Source organism: Osmia bicornis, chromosome 2, assembly GCF_907164935.1.
Source record: "Osmia bicornis bicornis chromosome 2, iOsmBic2.1, whole genome shotgun sequence".
Classification (NCBI taxonomy): domain Eukaryota; kingdom Metazoa; phylum Arthropoda; class Insecta; order Hymenoptera; family Megachilidae; genus Osmia; species Osmia bicornis.
The window spans coordinates 111,948-131,119 of record NC_060217.1 but is presented as its reverse complement, the minus strand read 5'-3'; the positions used below and the strand labels follow the sequence as shown (position 1 = coordinate 131,119).

The following is a 19,172-nucleotide window of genomic DNA, read 5'->3' as shown; positions in this document are numbered from 1 at the left end:
GTTGCAGTGTCTGTTATTTTGAATTCTGACCGTGGTACAAAAGTCGGAGCTCCGAAACCTTTATTTTATGGTGATTGACGACTGCTAAGGGGGCTGAGGGTTAGTTTTCGAATTGAAATATTGGGTTGTAAGTGCATGCTTAAAACGGTTGTTGAAAATAAAATCGTATCTGCCTGAATCACCGTCTGAAAGTTTTCCTATGTTATAAATGAACAGATGTTTTACCTTGACCGTGTAACATCCTCCCCCCCCCTTGAGAGGATACCGATCAAGATACGTTTGTGAGGTGCATGATTGACATTGGGTTCTCATGTTTATATTGGTTTATAATACAGCTATGGAATAATTCTGAAGTAGGATGAAAAGGTATTAAAATACAAAATCAAAATGTGTATGTTAGTTTGCTATACAATGAAGATTCTTAATATCATGAGGTTGACTCTCTGGTAGGTCGGTTCCGACCACGGATGTTGGGTCCACTGGGTTGTGGTCCTCTTCCTTGGGTTGATGCGGTAAGGGTACAAGCCTTTTCGTGCTCCGATCGAGTATGCTCGTGGCTGTTTTAACGGTTACGGCACGAACAATACCGTCGGAGCCAGGGTGGACCTTTAGAACTCTGCCTAGAGCCCATTGCATGGGAGGAATATTATCCTCTCGTAGGAGGACAAGTGTACCCTCCTTTATCGAATGGCTGCCCTGGCTCCATTTATTGCGCTGGGTCAGCTCGTTCAAGTATTCCCGATGCCAACGGTTCCAGAAGTGTTGCCTCATTTGTTGGACGTGCTGCCAGCTTGACAGACGATTTGCAGGAGTATCTGTGAAGTCGCGCTCGCGCAGGCTCGTGAGGGAATCGCCAATAAGGAAATGTCCAGGTGTCAATGCGAGGAGATCATTTGCATCGGTAGAAATGGGTGTCAGAGGACGCGAATTCAGGATTGCTTCTATTTCAATGATTAATGTGTTTAGGTCTTCGAAAGTGTTTAATTCAGTGCCTATTACGCGGGTCAGATGATGTTTGAACGCTTTTACCGCTGCTTCCCACAAGCCACCAAAATGTGGCGCGTGGGGTGGGATAAAACTCCACTCAATGAACCGACTTGCTAGGAAGGTCTTCACCTTCTGGGTGTGGTCGTCTGATTTTAGGAGTTCGTGTATTTCTCGGAATTCATTGCAAGCCCCAACGAAATTTGTCCCATTGTCTGAATACAGATTTTTGCATAACCCCCGTCGAGCTATGAAACGTCGAAGTGCGGCTAAGAAAGCTTCGGTCGTGAGGTCGCTGACAAGTTCTAAATGAACGGCCTTGACCGCGAGGCAGACAAAAACTGCCACGTAAACTTTGACGCGAGTCCGATTTCTATGCCTTCTTTCTTTTATGTAGAATGGTCCGCAATAATCGACACCGGTATTTGTGAAGGGTCGAGACTCAGTGACCCTAGCTTCGGGCAGGTTACCCATTATGTAATTAACAGGTGGTGGTTGCGCTCGGAGACAGCGTAAGCAGGTCTTTATGGTTTTCCATACCTGACTTCGGCCGTCAATGGGCCAGTACCGGCGCCTGATGGCGTATAAGGTATTTTGAATGCCGGTGTGTAATTGAGTTCGATGTTCGGATTCTATGATTAGGGAGGTTACGCGTGCCTTCGGTAAGACAATGGGATGACGTTGTGAGAATGGAATTGATGAATTTTTTAGTCGTCCTCCGACTCGCAATATCCCTTCTTTATCGAGGAAGGGATTGAGCCGTTGCAATTTTCCTCCGACTTGAGGTTCTTTGTTGGCAATGTGTTGTAATTCTTTGGGAAAATGTAGAGCTTGTAGTGCTTTGATGAGGACGTTCTGAGCATGTCGGAGTTCGGATACCGTTAGACTACCCTTTTCGGTGTTTGTCTTCTTCCAACGAAGGCAACGCGCGGTGATTCGCTGCATCTTTTCCCACGATGAATAGTTATCGAAAATGCTCGTGTCTATGGGGGTTGTATTTAAACAAGTTGCCGTCTTCTGTTCTTCGATGACATAGCATGGTGTCAATTCGTTGGTTGGCCAGAGATGTCTTTTACCCGCGAGCCACTTTGGACCGTGGTGCCAGATAGAGGGTCGGAGGAACTCTTCAGGCGTTTGACCGCGTGAGATGAGATCTGCGGGGTTGTCGGTTGTCGGGACATGTCGCCATTCGGTGTTACTCGTCTTTGACTGAATTTCAGCCACTCTGTTTGCGACGAATGTTTTTAGTAGGTGTGGAGAAGTTCGTAGCCAGTTGAGCACGATAGTAGAATCGGTCCACAAGGTGGTATGGTGGATTTCCAAATGTAGTGCCTTCTTGGCGGTGGCAAGCAAGGATGTTAGGAGCAGGGCGCCACATAGCTCGAGCCGTGGTATGGACTGTGTCTTTAAAGGTGCTACTTTTGATTTGGCGAAGAGAAGTTCGGTATGCGTGTGCCTATTCGCGTCTGTTGAACGGATATAAACACAGGCTCCATATGCCTTCTCGCTAGCGTCGCAGAATCCATGCAATTCTATCTTGGTCGGCGCGTCGATGATTGTTTTCCTTTGAAAAATGATATTGTTTAGTAGTGGCAACTGCTTGTAGTAACGGACCCATTCGGTGTGAATATCCATGGGCAGGGATTCGTCCCAGTCTACCTTTATGGACCAAATCTTTTGGAGTAGAATTTTTGCTTCGATGATAACTGGTCCTAGGAGGCCTAATGGATCGTAGATTTTCGCGATTTCCGATGAGATGAAACGCTTGGTGATGTGTGTGATGGTCATTTGCGTTTTAACCTCGTAAGTGATAGAGTCTTCGGAGGATTTCCACACAACGCCCAAAGTTTTCAAGGTTGATGATTCGCCGAGATGAAGTTTTTTGTTAATCGATTGCTTCGGTAGATCGTTCAGAAGAACTTCATTGTTGGTTGCCCATTGCCGAATATTTAAGCCAGCTGATTTTAGCAAACGCGTCAAATCGTCTCTTAATGAACGTGCCTCTTCTATCGTCGAAGCTCCAGTGAGTGCGTCATCGACGTAGAAATCGCGGAGCAATACCTTGGCAGCGAGAGGAAATTTATGACCTTCGTCATGGGCGAGCTGAGTTAAACACCGGATCGCGAGATATGGAGCAGCCGATAAACCGAAAGTAATAGTTTTGAGTTCATATGTACGAATATGATTAGTTTCATCGCGCCAAAGGATTCGCTGGTATTTCTGATCTTCGTTGCGGATAAGAAATTGCCTGTACATTTTCTCTATATCTCCCGTGAGCACGTAGCGGTGGGTGCGAAATCGGAGAAGAATATATAGAAGGTCATCTTGTATTTTGGGCCCTGTATGGAGGGTGTCGTTGAGCGAAACCCCGGTGCTCGTTGCGGCTGAGCCATCGAAAACTACGCGGAGCTTGGTTGTGTCACTGGTGACTTTTTCGACTCCGTGGTGTGGCAGATAGTATCCACTGGAGAGGTGATAATCATCGGGAACCTGTTCCATATGGCCAAGGTCGAGGTATTCTTTTATGACGGCATGATATTGTGTCTTTAATGTTGGGTTACGGTGCAGTTTTCGTTCTAAAGACTCCAACCGCGTCAGTGCTTGCGTTCTTGACTCTCCTAGTCGCGTGATACTGTCGTTGAATGGGAGTGCGACGATGTATCGTCCGTCGGTGTTCCGTGAAGTGTGTCTTTGGAAATGTGCCTCGCAAGCTTTATCTGAGTTCGAAAGATGTTGGATTTGTGGACCTTCCTCGATTTCCCAAAACCGAGTTAGGTCAGATTGGAGCGTGGCTGTTGCGTGACATGAGGCATTCCGAGAAATACTAGAAACCGGTGGGCTTCCCCCGATGACCCATCCGAGTTTCGTTTTTTGTAGAAACAAATCCGGGCCTTTTGGAGGAGACAGATTGATTTGCCCAACGCTCAAGAGAGATAGCGCTGCACCTGCGCCGAGTAGCAGGTCAACTGTTGCTGGACGATGAAAGTCCGGGTCCGCTAGTTTTATATTGTTTGGGATCGGTATCTTAGCTCGGTTAATGGGTTCCCCTGGGATGAGTGACGCGATTCGCGGAATTGTAAGGAACGTTAAGGTACGCTGATAGTCGCTGACCTTGGAACGTATCGTGGCCGCGACGGTGTGTTTTGCGATCGTTGATAACGCGTTGAGAACCCCGATAGGAACGAAGCATTTTCCTCGCGGAATGTTAAGCTTTTTCGCGAGATCTTCAGTGATGAAGTTCGTTGTCGCACATGTGTCGATGAGGGTCCGACAAGGAATGCTTCGTCCTTCTTTATCCATCACTGAGATTTGAGCGGTAACGAGAAGCTCATTGTTAATTGCGTTGACAATGAATGCTCTTTGTTGGCTGGCTTCCGGGGGGCTCTCAGGTTGTCCTAGTCAATCGATCTTTAATACCTGCGAGTCTGTGGTTCTTGCGCGTTTGGGGGGTGGTGGAGCTGCGCGGTTGGACAGTTGTCTTGATTGATGAAGCAGCGTGTGGTGGTATTTATTGCAGATTCGGCATAACATCCTTTTACATGTTTCGGAATTGTGATCTTGTCTTAGGCAATTTGGGCATAACGAGGTTCGTCTTATAATCGCTGTTCTTGCTTCTACTGATAGCGCGTGGAATTTCTCGCATCGCCAAATGGCGTGTACTTCTTGACAAACCGGACATTTCGAGAAGTTCGCGGGCGCGGCAGGTGCGGTATACGGTTTGCGATGGTCTTGGGAATCCTTTGAATTGGTCGCGGTTACAAACGCGTGACTGCGCATCGGGTACCGCGGATTAATTGATTTAGTGGACCTGTGTCGACTAGATTGTCCGGGTGATGTCGACGATTTTTTCTGAGTTGCCGGCTTACAATTCGCGCGTTTGTCGAGAAAGTCTAATAGATGTGTGCACGGTGGCATTTGCTTGTCTTTTAATGACAGTTCCCAATGCCAGGCCGTGTCTGAGTTTATTTTCGACAATACGATGGATATTATAATACAATCCCATGATGACGTGTCAATTCCTAGATTTTTCAGCGAGCGAAGGTTTTGACGCACAGTGTCGACTAAATCCCCTAATGCTTCCGGAGAATCTGCTGATAATTTCGGGATGGCTTGTATCGCGTCGCAATGCTTCAAGAGGGCTCGGCGTTTGCATTCAAATTTGTTTTTTAATAAATCGATCGCGTCGGCATAATTGGCGTCCGTTGTGCTTAGTGACCGAATGCATGCGGCGGCCTTTCCGGTGAGGGTTGAACGCAGGTACTGAAGTTTTTGCACGGGTGTTAGATCTGCATTCTGATCGATCATGGATACAAAACTATCGAAGTAAGTGGTCCAGTTCTCGACTCTCCCGTCGAATGTCGGCAAACGCATCTCTGGTAGTTTTATGGCCATCGGGGCTGATACGGACGACGCGGGTGAATCTGTTGTGCTGCGTCGAGACGGGATGATCGCGTTTTCTCCCACGATGAGTGAGTTGGCTCGTGCAACGACGGTTACGTAATCATTGTGAATTTCGTATCGACGTGCAGTTTCTGATTCGTCTATTGCCTCTATGTCAAATTGAATATCGTCGAACCGGGCCCACACATCCTTTAAACTGTCTATATGCGCGCGTAAAAGACCGATGTCGCGTTGTTCAGATTGTTGCAAGTTGTCAATGAACCGAGCGAGTGTAGTGATGTGCCCGATTATATTTCCCCTTTTGCGACGCAGGATGCTGAGGTTATTGTGCGAGGTGGATTGAGTTTGGTTTGCGGATTGATCTGATATTCTCGGCATTGTGGGATAATATTGGGTGATTAAGACAGGAATTGGCGATAAAGACGAGCCTACCTTTGCGAACTGAAGTGTCTGCAGCGGCTGGTGTCCGTTGGTGTTTTACTTGGGCGATCCGTTGTCAGAATGCGTCGCTGCGAGGTCGCCGTGTGATGCTGGTTGATGATTGTTACGTTGCTCACCGGAACACCTGTTTAGTCCCCTGACGAGTGAAAACGTTAGAGTGAACCCAGGTGTACTGTTGTGGCGGATAATGTGGCCCACGGCGTTGTCAATGAGTGACAACGTCGAGTTAATTGATAATCTAGTCGATAATGTGACCCACGACACTGTCAAAGAGCGACAGCGTCGAGTTGATTGATATTATGGTCGATAATGTGACCCACGACGTTGCCACTGAACGACAACGTCGAGTTGTTCGAACAATTCGTTATTAATGAAACGAATGAGTTTCGAAGGTGAAACTTGATTTCACTCACCGCGAACTTGATGATGTTTCACTGAGACACGTAATCCAGATGTTAACACTGAGTGAACTTAGTTTGTTCGAAGTACTGAACTGCACTCGAATCCGGCTCGAAGGACCAATGTTTATTCTAATACGCGTTCACGGCGAGACTAGCGGATTGCAATGTGATCCGCGTCAACGAGGGTCGTAAATCCTCGCTACGGATAACCGACGCCACGAACCGCGTACTACCCTGCGACCGATTAAAGAGACAGAGCGGAGTAGGTTGATAATCAATGTGAACTCAATTGTGATGTTTTAAAGATACTTTAATGTGAGTCGATGTTTGAAGACGATGCTGTCAATCAGAGTGTTGACTTTAAGAATTCAAAACTGTATATGTGCGGCGGGAGAGTTCTCGCTTATTTAAGGAGCTGGTTGTGGGAGGCTCCTTTGGGCCTCTTCGACTGGGGGACCAATCTCAGGAATTTCCAATCGTCACTAGTCCTGATTGGCTGCTCGGTCCGAAGGGGTGAGTCCGATGAGGTGGGGTAGTTTTGCAAGTTGCAAAATGACCTGGGTGATGTTGACCTAAGAATCTTCGAAACCTTGTGGAAATTGCCCCGGTGTCTGGGTGTTCCCCGGTCTGCGTCGCACATGCGGCCGGCAATTAGCTATTATGGAGACGTCCCGTTGCTCGAACTGTTGGTTCCTATATCGGTATGTTTTGGGGCTGTTTGGTTGCAGTGTCTGTTATTTTGAATTCTGACCGTGGTACAAAAGTCGGAGCTCCGAAACCTTTATTTTATGGTGATTGACGACTGCTAAGGGGGCTGAGGGTTAGTTTTCGAATTGAAATATTGGGTTGTAAGTGCATGCTTAAAACGGTTGTTGAAAATAAAATCGTATCTGCCTGAATCACCGTCTGAAAGTTTTCCTATGTTATAAATGAACAGATGTTTTACCTTGACCGTGTAACACTGAGTATGAAAGACATATGGGTATACTCCATGAGTGGCAGACGATGCGGCACACGATCGAAGCGGAAACTCGCGATCAAGCGAAAAGCGAAAAGTGGATAGCTTACAGGAGAAAATTATTAACCGCATCAAATTTCGGGAAGATATACAGATTACGAAAAGTTACACCGCGGGCAAATACTGTGAAGAGTATTATGTATCCGCAAATACCGAATATACGTTCCCTCGAATACGGAAGGGAGAACGAAGCAAACGCCTTGAGGCAATTAGAAGACGAATTAGGAATTCGTATTCGACCATGTGGTCTCTTCATCGATGCCAGTGTGCCTTACTTAGGTGCAACACCTGACGGCATCGTAGACGATGATACCATCGTCGAAGTAAAATGTCCGGAATCGGCGAAGGATTTATCGCCTGCTGAAGCTATAGAGCAACTTCCTTGCAATACGACGTATTTTCCGGGGTGATGAAATGAACAAAATTCATTATTACTATTATCAAGTGCAAGGACAGTTGCACATAACGAATAGACAATGCGCTCTATTCTGTTTATGGACGCCGAAAGGAATGAAAATTATAAAAGTGCCAAGAAATGATACATTCTGGGCAACAGAGATGGAGGAAAAACTGAGGAAGTTTTATGAGGACTGCATGTTGCCAGAAATCATAGATAGTCGATTCAATCGACACCAGCCGATTCGAGAACCTCCGTACATAAAAACAGGAGGAGCAAGTACAAGTACACAGTAAAGTACATGAAGAGCTATTAAAAAGAAATTACAAACCCTATACACGAGCAAGCATATGCAGCGGATGAGCTGTAAAAAAAAAGCAATTACAAACCCTATGCAGCGGATGAGCTGATAAAAAAAAACATTATAAACCCTATACACGAGCAAGCGTATGCAGCGGATGAGCTGTAAAAAGAGAAATTACAAACCCTATGCAGCGGATGAGCTGTAAAAAAAGAAATTACAAACCCTATAAATCGGCGTGTGTATGCAGCGGATGAGCTGTTAAAAAAAGAAATTACAAACCCTATGCAGCGGATGAGCTGATAAAAAAAAAATTAGAAACCCTATACACGAGCAAGCGTATGCAGCGGATGAGCTGTAAAAAAAGAAATTACAAACCCTATGCAGCGGATGAGCTGATAAAAAAAAAATTAGAAACCCTATACACGAGCAAGCGTATGCAGCGGATGAGCTGTAAAAAAAGAAATTACAAACCCTATGCAGCGGATGAGCTGATAAAAAAAAAATTAGAAACCCTATACACGAGCAAGCGTATGCAGCGGATGAGCTGTAAAAAAAGAAATTACAAACCCTATACACCGGCGTGTGTATGCAGCGGATGAGCTGTTAAAAAAAGAAATTACAAACCCTATACATCGGCGTGTGTATGCAGCGGATGAGCTGTTAAAAAAGAAATTACAAACCCTATGCAGCGGATGAGCTGTAAAAAAAGAAATTACAAACCCTATGCAGCGGATGAGCTGTAAAAAAAGAAATTACAAACCCTATGCAGCGGATGAGCTGTAAAAAAAGAAATTACAAACCCTATACATCGGCGTGTGTATGCAGCGGATGAACTGTTAAAAAAAGAAATTACAAACCCTATGCAGCGGATGAGCTGATAAAAAAAAAATTAGAAACCCTATACACGAGCAAGCGTATGCAGCGGATGAGCTGTAAAAAAAGAAATTACAAACCCTATGCAGCGGATGAGCTGATAAAAAAAAAATTAGAAACCCTATACACGAGCAAGCGTATGCAGCGGATGAGCTGTAAAAAAAGAAATTACAAACCCTATACACCGGCGTGTGTATGCAGCGGATGAGCTGTTAAAAAAAGAAATTACAAACCCTATACATCGGCGTGTGTATGCAGCGGATGAGCTGTTAAAAAAAGAAATTACAAACCCTATACACCGGCGTGTGTATGCAGCGGATGAGCTGTTAAAAAAAGAAATTACAAACCCTATACACCGGCGTGTGTATGCAGCGGATATGAAGAGCTGTCGAATACTGTTCGAAAATATAAATATGAAGGTATGTAGAAGATAAATACGGAGAGTGAAGAGGACCGTCTATGACGGGGGTGGTGGTGGGTCTCTTCACACTCTCCTAATAATTTATACTTGCAGCTACTTTTCCTTACTTTTCACAGGAAGAGTACAATGTATGACAGCGTAAGTATGACATTTATACTGTTGGTATACAAGTAGTTGGATGAATTGGAAATCATCATGAATTTCATATATGAATTTATTTTAATTATTTTCAGTGACCAGTATCAATGGTGAAAATCCTGTTCTACGAAGGAAAGAAAGGAACCAGGTCTTCGCAATGCAAGCATAAAGATAAGTAAAACACATACATTTACAAATGTATTGCATGCAGATTGATTAGAACTGATTATAACTTTTCATCGTAGGTTCAATGAGAATATACCCTGTACACCATTGCAAGAAATATTGGTGAGAAATAGGAAAGTAATAGTGGATTCATCAGGAAGTGTAGGTACCAGTTTGTACATGAAAGTAGTAAAAACTCAAAAAGTAATTGTTATTAAACTTATTTATTTTCAGAGATCAAAGCAGGGTGTACAGCATGATAGTTGAAGATAGTCGGTATCGTCTCAACCAAATTGTATAGATAATGTTTGTTCAATAATTACTGTCAATTATCTTATAAATGTACGCAGTTCATGTTCTACTGTAGTATTTTATTAATAAAAACTTTAATCCTTTTTTGTTTAAATATTCATTCACTTTTTATTTACTAATCTAACCCTAACCTAACCTGTTAGTAATTTTATATGGAAAAAGGTGTAACGGAAGGAACTTTGTTTTTCTGGGATTTCCCATCTTTTATTTTTCCTTCTCACTTATAGTTCCTCACTCCAACGTAACATATTGTAGCATAAGCATATTTTAATTAATTAAAAGTATAATAAATTTTCTATACTTGCACTACCAACCAAACTTTGCGTTTAAATTTTGTCAAGTACAATGTGACAGCTGACTATTTCTTTTACATTCAGAATAGAATATAGAATTAGCCAAAAGCGCCCTCTCGTTTTCATCGGCCTGCCCTATATCTATGGGTATTACCATTTCGGTGCAGAAAAATCTGCTGTAATACCGACGTCCCGATTCGGTGACGTCACGTACTGGGTCTACCCCCTTAAATACGGGAGTTTGGAGGGCCTGACGCGGTATCCCTACTCTATATTCTCACCCCACCGAGAGATCATTGGGGTTGCGCCGGCGCACACGTGGTTGCTTGTCGATAATTTATCGATATTCTCTTTTATCGTCTGACTTACCGACTATACGCTTATCGACTTATTTAACAGACTCAGTTAATGACAAAATGAAAAATATTTATTACAAACATTACTATACATTAAATTAAATACCGAATATGAATAATGAAAATTAAATAAAACATTTGTGTACAAAACTTAAACATAAAAAATTAATTATAATAATAAAAATGAAATGAAAATGTTGCTGTGGCTCTTATGGGGTTGTTACAGAATCATCCTCACAACATAAACAAACATAGCTAGAGCCCATACCCAGATCGCGTAGTCAGTTGAAACGAATACCTGGCAACGTTACGTGTTCAATTTATTGCGACTGCCATACTAATTAACCCGTTGCTACAAATGACGGCTATAGCCGTCCGATCTTTGGCGATACGTAGGCAAACGACGGCTATAGCCGTCGTGCACATTTTAATCAATAAAAAAAAAGAACAGCGTTAGTACGAAGTGTACTAACACATACACTTGTTAATTATTGAGGAATACATCGAAAAAAAAGATATAGCATGCCAGACAGCATACTAATTGTTCTTTTATGCGTTTTCTCATGCTTTACCGCTTCGGAACATTTGGGCCTCTAGAGACAAATGACGGCTATAACAGTCGTTCACGATGGCAATAACGTTCGGTAGTCGTAGCAAATGTTTAATACATTTCAGTTCATGCAGTTGAAAAGTGTGTTTGTGTGAAGATGAACCATTTATTCTGTCAGTATTTTTTCATGAATTAAGTAAACTCAGATCAATTATCTTCTCAAAATTGAATAAATAAAAAAGTAAAATTAGTTGACAGAATATGTACACAGGTATAAGTGTATGTAAATTGATAATAGTATAATATAAAAAAATAGTAAGAATGCATAAACGTTTCGGTTTGCATTTAAGTCTTTCTCAGTATATAACGTATATTTATTCTTAATATTTTAAGAATTATGCTTTTTTAATATTTACATAATACTCTTTTATGTTATACTATTATCACACAGTGACAATTTACAGATATTGACACTTGTGTACTTCCTCCGTCGGTTAATTTTACATTTTATTTTTTCACAAATTAGTAAAAATATTTGTTTCGATGTTACTGTGAGTGTATTTGTATAAGTGTATATATTTTTCGCTTTATGTAGAAAAAATTGTAACCGCTAAAATGGACTTTTGCGGAAAATACACGGAAAAGAATAAAAAAATATTACGTGACTGTGATCTCATTGATGACGATCAGAGCCTTGTTTTCGAAGAATCCGATGCTGAAGCAGACTCTTTTAGCGACGATAGTGAGGCAGACTTTTTCGCAACTCAACGTCAGAAGCAGAAGCGTTTGATAGTGTTGTCTGAGGATGAAGACACTATCAAGTGACACTGAAGATATCGATAACCTTGCCGGTGGCGATGGTGCAAGTTGTTCACCAGTAACGACAGATAATGAGCGGATTATCGACGATGATGATATGTGATATGATAACAAAGAGAAATTGATTGAATTTGCATTCGATGGTGAATGCGGCATTAAAATGAATGCTGATAAGTATTCTACTGCGAGAGACATTTTTGATCAGCTGTTCTCAAGGAATATAGTTGAGACACTTGTTAGTTGCACAAATTACTATAGAAAGCATTTATTTGAAACCAAGCGTGCTGTTACAAGAGTTACAAGAAATACCCCAAAGATTAATTTCATTGAAACGGATGAAGAAGAACTACTAAAATTTTTGGGCCTTTGCTTACTTCAAGGTCAAAAAAGGGCTCCTTCCATTCGACACTTGTTTACTGATAATCCTCTTTACTATGCACCAATGTTTCCGTATACTATGGCGGGTCGCCGTTTTGAACAGCTACTACGATGCATCAATGGACATCATACTGGACATGTTGACAGCAGTACCCAAAAATTAAACAAAATTTACCCCATACTCCAGCCAATTCTCGTTAATTTTCAAGCAGCATATTCACCGTCAAAAGCACTTTCATTAGATGAATCCCTTTTGTTGTTTCGAGGTCGGCTAAGTTTCCGACAATATATAAAAGGGAAAAAGCAAAATATGGCATAAAACTATTTGAACTTGTAACCGTACATTCGTACAGTTACATAGTATAAAACAAGTAGTACAGTAAAACCTGGATAAATGCAACCAACATTGGGACCCAGTGGTTGCATTTATCCAAGCGAGGTGTCGAATCTCGGATTACACGCGACGACCAGCCAAGCGTGAACGTAGAAAGAGACAGACAGTGGTGGAAAGAGAGAGGTCCGATGATCAAAGGAAAGAGCCGAAACGTATCGGTGTGACTAATACTAATTGAAGTATAAAACTTTTTTATTTTTGACTTTTTTTTATTGAAACTTTTACTAACGCATCGGTGAAATTTTTCTGATTACAATGCTACCAAACACGATATAGTTTCAATTATAATTACTTGCTAAAATTGATGTTAAAGGTTGGCAAAAAGCAACAGAGATCGACATCAAAACCAGTCGCGGTGTTGGCTCTGGTTGCAAAGGTTTCATTTATCCAAGCACGGTGGCGATTCTGGGCATTTAATGTTGCATTTATCCAAGCAAGGTGTCGATTCTGGGCATTTAATGTTGCATTTATCCAAGCGAGGTGTCGATTCTAGGTATTTAATGTTGCATTTATCCAAGCGAGGTGTCGATTCTGCGTCTGTACACATGTTTTCTATTCAGCCGATATGCCGACTCTGTGTCCGTACACATGTTTTGTATTCAGCCGACATGCCGATTCTGTGTCCATACACATGTTTTCTATTCAGCCGACATGCCGATTCTGAGTCCGTACACATCTTTTGTATTCAGCCGATATCATTTATGTTCAGTTGTGGTGTCAATTCTATGTTGTTTATTCGATTACTATTGTTTATAAATATAATTCAAACTATATCGTGTTTGGTGTCATTTTAATCAGAAAAATCTCACAAATGCGTTAGTAGAAGTTTAATTAAGAAAAAGTTAAAAATAAAAAAGTTTTATCGTTCAATTAGTATTAGTCACATCGATATTACGGTCGGATCATATTACACGGTTTCCTCGCCGAGCGGCTCGGTTCGGCTTAGGGGGGTCCCCCCAAGTGGAGGGGATAGCGATGTTGCACTTATCCAAGCATTCTTTCGTTGCATTTATCCAGGTTTTACTGTATAGATTTTTCTTGGGAGATCGGAACTATAGCGATGGTATGTGCTATCCCTACTTATTTTTCTAAGTGGAGCGCGTGCGCGGATCCCCTCCTTCGAACGCCGGATCGAAGGAGCTCACGAGGGGAACTACCCAAGTGTTACGCTCACTTATTAATGAAATTTTGCCACCTTGTAGAGCTCGTCGCCCTGAACACGCCTATACCCCCTTTTGGGGGTAGACGGCTAATTGTTTAAAAGATATTAACAATTAAAGTTAGTTACTCCTTACATTGAGAAGCATGACAAACTAACACATACAAATGCTTAGCTCCGCGGTAAAACGCTTGACTCGCAATCTAGTTGTCTACGGTTCAAGTCCATGTATTCCCAACTTTTTTTTTCTTTTTTCTTTTTAATGATAATTTGTCTCTTTTTGAATAACTATTACAATTGTGCTATAACCATTGCATTTATTAATAATTAATTACATGTGCTGAAATTTTTTTGGAATTTAAGTTATCTTTTCTATCCAATACGTACATTAACACCCTTACCGCATTCAAAATTTACACGCGTTTATTTGTTATTATTTGTTTTTACATGTTCAATTTATTTAATTATATTTATTTAGTTACATTCATTTATACTACCGTGCAAATTTATAATTTATATTTACAACATTAGAAGAAGACGCAGAAGACATTGGTGAAGAATTTAAAACAAGAGGACAGAAATTATATACGTATTTTATGCAAATTAATTGTGTGTGTGTGTGTGTGTGTGTGTATAATAACAAATAAACGCGTGTAAATTTTGAATGCGGTAAGGGTGTTAATGTACGTATTGGATAGAAAAGATAACTTAAATTCTACAAAAATTTCAGCACATGTAATTAATTATTAATAAATGCAATGATTATAGCACAATTGTAATAGTTATTCAAAAAGAGATAAATTATCATTATAAAGAAAAAAGAAAAAAAAAGTTGGAAATACATGGACTTGAACCATAGGCAACTAGATTGCGAGTTAAGCGTTTTACCGCGGAGCTAAGCATTTGTATGTGTTAGTTTGTCATGTTTCTCAATGTAAGCAGTAGCTAACTTTAATTGTTAATATCTTTTAAACAATTAGCCGTCTGCCCCCAAAAGGGGGTATAGGCGTGTTCAGGGCAACGAGCTCTACAAGGTGGCAAAGTTTCATTAATAAGTGAGCGTAACACTTGGGTAGTTCCCCTCGTCAGTGTCGATCCATCGATCGACACTCTGGTCCCAAACGACAAGCAGAACGGACGCTTTCGCCTACGGCTCTCTTCCAAGAGACAACCGTCTTAAGATTGCGATCCAGCAAGTCGTGACTAGAGCCCGAGCTTGGACATCTCCCTTTCATTTAGTAGTGGCCTTCTATCTTGGGACTCAGCACCCTTGAAAGATCGCTCTACGCAGGCATATCCGAGACGACGTTGATTCCTAGGGAAACCTAGTCGAGTCACCCTCGTTTTGCTTGTGCTCTGGCAAATTCACATTGCAATTTGGAGGGCCGTGATCTCGCTCTTGACAGTCTTAATTTCTTCCTTGAGTACGCTTCATACTCCAGGAAGAACGTTGACGGATTCCGGCAAATCCACGGTTATCGGATTCTCTTAAATACACGTATTTCAGTCTGCAAAGGAGTCGAGGGTCGGGACTTAGTGCGCAACTTTCTCATCCTTTGATTGTGACTGAAATCGTGAAGTCAGTGCCCCTGTCGATCTGAGGTTCGCAGGTGAAAACCTCGCTGAACCGGAAGTATCCTCGGAATCCACTGGCTCGCCATTCTGCGATTTAAGAGACGCGTAAAAGTTAATATTTCGCTGTACGGTTAATAAATTCAAACGTTCCTCTCTTGCCTACGCGCTCCACGATCACGCGACCTTCGTGCGTCGTGATTTCGGTATATGTTTCCGAAACAAATCGAGCGAACAATAACTCGTCCTTGGCGAAAGACGTTTGAATCGTAGACGACCAACGAAATTTTGTAACCGTTGTGTATATATTACTTTTCGCATTCCGAGCAGGGTCACGATTTTGCGTTCGGATACTTTGCGTTATTCTTTTCATATATTTTCTCATATTTCTTAAAATGCGTTATTCAACCAGTCATTTTTCCGTATAAATGAAGACTGAGTTTTTTGAGTCGCGTTAAAGTCGCTCGACTGGTTGAGATTTTTCTTTACGTTATATTTTCTTATATTACTTTATATTCTATTATAATTATTCCGTGAGATTTAAATGCGTTATTCAACCAGTCATTTTTCCGTATTAAAAGAAGACTGAGTTTTTGGGTCGCGTTAAAGTCGCTCGACTGGTTGAAATCTTTTCTTTTGCGTTACCATTTTTTTTTTATTACACTTTCGATTCGTGTGAATCCGATCTGCGTGCTTATTGACGATCAATCTAGTCAAGTTCGTTGTATATTATATTTACATAATCTGCGCGTCTCTTGAACATCTATTAGATGAGAATTGCGTTCCGTTGATTGTTGAACGCGTAAACTGCCATAATATTTGCGGTGCTACTACCATTCTGTGATCGGCTATTTTGCCATACTTCAATCACGTCTCGTTACTGACTTCACCGTTCCTTCTGCCTTCGCGAACGCGCAGCGAACGCGAACCATTCCTTGAGACGCGTAGGGGAAATCGTACGCTCGTACTACTCGCGGTATCTTCTCCTTCGCATAAGTAGCGAAAGACCTAAACGTTACAAATTTAATACGCCGGACGGATATATTCTAAATCTTGAAATTTATCAAGGAAAATCAGATAACATGCAGGAAACATCAAAAACAAGTAGTCTTGTTTTACGGTTAATGCAGCCATATTTGGGTAAAGGACATCATCTCTTTATGGACAATTTTTACAACAGTATCGAGCTGTCAGAAGAGCTGCTAAAATATAAAACACACACAACCGGAACGCTTCGTTCTAACAGAATAGGTAATCCGAAAGAAGTAACATCAAAAAGATTAAAAAAGGGCGAACATATATGGCGTAGACGAGGTCAAATTTATGTATCGAAATGGCGAGATAAACGGGACGTTCTGTCCATAACAACAAATCATCATCCGGAAATGGTGGAAGTTACTAACAAATTTGGACAAAAAAAGAATAAACCAAATGATATAGCTGAATACAATTTGAATATGTCAGGAATTGACAAATGTGATCAAATGATTTCCTATTATTCATCACCATGAAAATCCATAAGATGGTATAAAAAACTCTTTTTTCATCTTTTAGACCTATGCGTTTGGAATTCCTACTTTATCTATCGACAGTTTCATACATCAACGACATTCCTACAGTTTAGAGATTTGCTAATACAATCATTGATCAAACTACCTAATACTGAGATTTCTGAAAAGAATTTAGCGGCATTAACATCTACGCTTGGTCGACCGAAACAAATAAATTCATTACGACTGACATCCACAAGTTGTACACAACAACATTTCTTGGAAAAGATACCTCCACCTATTGATTTTCAGCGTAAAACTTATTTTTTACGTTGCAGACAATGTTCGTCCAACCAAATTAGAAAAGAAACGTCATATAGATGTAAAACTTGTCCGTAGAAACCACCATTGTGTCCAGAATGCTTCGAATCCTATCTGTTTGAGAATCCGCTCAGCCATGATGGCGCTCACGGTCGATCGATTTATCGATCGGGAGTCGACCATCTAGGTAACGCTTGAGCAGGGGTCTTCTCGGGGGCTCGCGCGCAACGCCGCCATTATCGATCATCGATTCACGAGTTCACCACGTGCTCACAAGCTCACCGCTCAGAAGTTTTGTTCAAGTGCGAATCATCAAGACACGATCAAGACCACTCAAACGACCCTAGGAATCCTCTGCAACTGTGCAGTGCAACAGGATTGCGAAAGGTACAGATCAATTACAATTAATTCATTGAAGCGTGAGCCGCCAACCACGTGTCAATCTCGCACGCGCTCACGGGCACCATCACCATAGCGGACCGAATTAATATAATTAACGGGGCTTATTGTTCACGACTGCCGATCAGTTCAATTGTCAATTCAACGGATCAGGTGACAGATCGAATCAATAATTTATATGTCTCATCTCAAGTAAGATCATTCTTCATCGACGAATCACTGTAATTGTAATTAAAATCATTCAGACGATTCATTTTCTTGTACGCAAAGATTCACAGCTGATCATTGTAAGCTCAATCATTTTTTGTCAGTTCATCGTGTTCACGCAATTTTATCAGTGACTCAAATAAATCAATTTGTGAAACCCGAACCAGTAAGTGTAAAATTCTTTCCCAGTGCAATCCATCCAGGATTTCCATCATTCCTGAACACTATCATTTATAATGCTTTCTTGTATGTATGTAATTTGTTTCCTGAATTAATTTTTATTACATTTTTACTATTTTATAAGCAAAATAAATTACAAATGATAATTTTGTTTCAAACAGATTTTCTTGTGATAAGTTTACACCTATTTACTCTGTTTTATTCATAGGAATCATTTTGAATTAATAAAGCAAATGCTGTACAGTCGTCACGATGGTCATAGCCGTCATTTGCTCCGGGAAGAGGAAAAATGACATGATGAGCAAATGACGGTTATAGCCTTCGCGAGTTTTTTTGGAAAAACTGTGGCCAAATGTGATAATTTTCACTTCCAAACATACAACTTACACTCAATTTCATCTGGCAGTTATAAACGGTTGAACAAAAAAAATGTGTTTCTGAGCACGATCGTCAAATTAAAAGGTGCGGCAACGGGTTAATTGAATCAGTTGCAAATTGCTTAGAAGGTAATCGTTTTAACGGCTATTATTTTATTTTTTTAAATCCTAAACCGGCCACGTCTGCTTGGAGCGACTAATAATATTTTTTAATAAACAACAAACTGCCCAGGTCTGCTTGAAGCGACCAATTGTTTGTAAAAAAAAACAAACCGACCATTCAATAGCCGCATTTGCTGTCCGATATGAAACAGTTTCAAGTGAAATATCGACAGAAGAGGATGGCGACGCAGAACTTAGAACTGACGATGAAGAAATTTCGAGATCGAAGTTTATAAAATTGAAGGACAATACCCGAATGCGAATAAGAAATAAACCAGCTGTACTCTGCCACCGATATTATACCCTGAACAGTGATAGAGAAGGATACTTCTATAACATAATAGTAGTGTCTCACATTCCATTTCGTGATAAAAGTACACTTATGTCCGAAAACGAATCCTCGGAACAATGTTTTCTTTGACGGCAACACGAGTTGAAACCTATGTTGGGTAACGCAACTGTCGAACAATTTACGGCGCTCATGAAGTGGCGCTCGCCCAGGCTGCTGCTTTAAATGTTGTACACGAAGAAGAAACCAATGAACATTTAAGAGATCCAGTCAGAATTCATGCTGACGAAACAATATATTATGATCAAGGTGATTTATATGAAGATCAACAGCAAGAAACAATTGCAATGCCAGAAGACGTGTTCCTTAAT

At 41.2% G+C, this 19,172-nt stretch overlaps 2 protein-coding genes across 2 annotated transcripts; both read right to left on the bottom strand.

Annotated features, from left to right (window-relative positions):
- Window positions 1-396: 396 nt before the first annotated feature.
- LOC123988552 lies at window positions 397-3,240 on the bottom strand. Its single transcript, XM_046289056.1, has one exon. It carries the CDS (start codon window positions 3,238-3,240, stop codon window positions 397-399), a length of 2,844 nt encoding a protein of 947 aa, XP_046145012.1.
- Window positions 3,241-4,383: 1,143 nt separating this feature from the next.
- On the bottom strand, window positions 4,384-5,763 carry LOC123988551. Its single transcript, XM_046289055.1, has one exon. It carries the CDS (start codon window positions 5,761-5,763, stop codon window positions 4,384-4,386), a length of 1,380 nt encoding a protein of 459 aa, XP_046145011.1.
- Between the last annotated feature and the right edge of the window lie 13,409 nt (window positions 5,764-19,172).

Excerpts from the sequence above, each read along its gene's own strand:
- LOC123988551 (XM_046289055.1), bottom strand. The coding sequence starts at position 5,763 with ATGCCGAGAATATCAGATCAATCCGCAAACCAAACTCAATCCACCTCG.
- LOC123988552 (XM_046289056.1), bottom strand. The coding sequence starts at position 3,240 with ATGTACAGGCAATTTCTTATCCGCAACGAAGATCAGAAATACCAGCGA.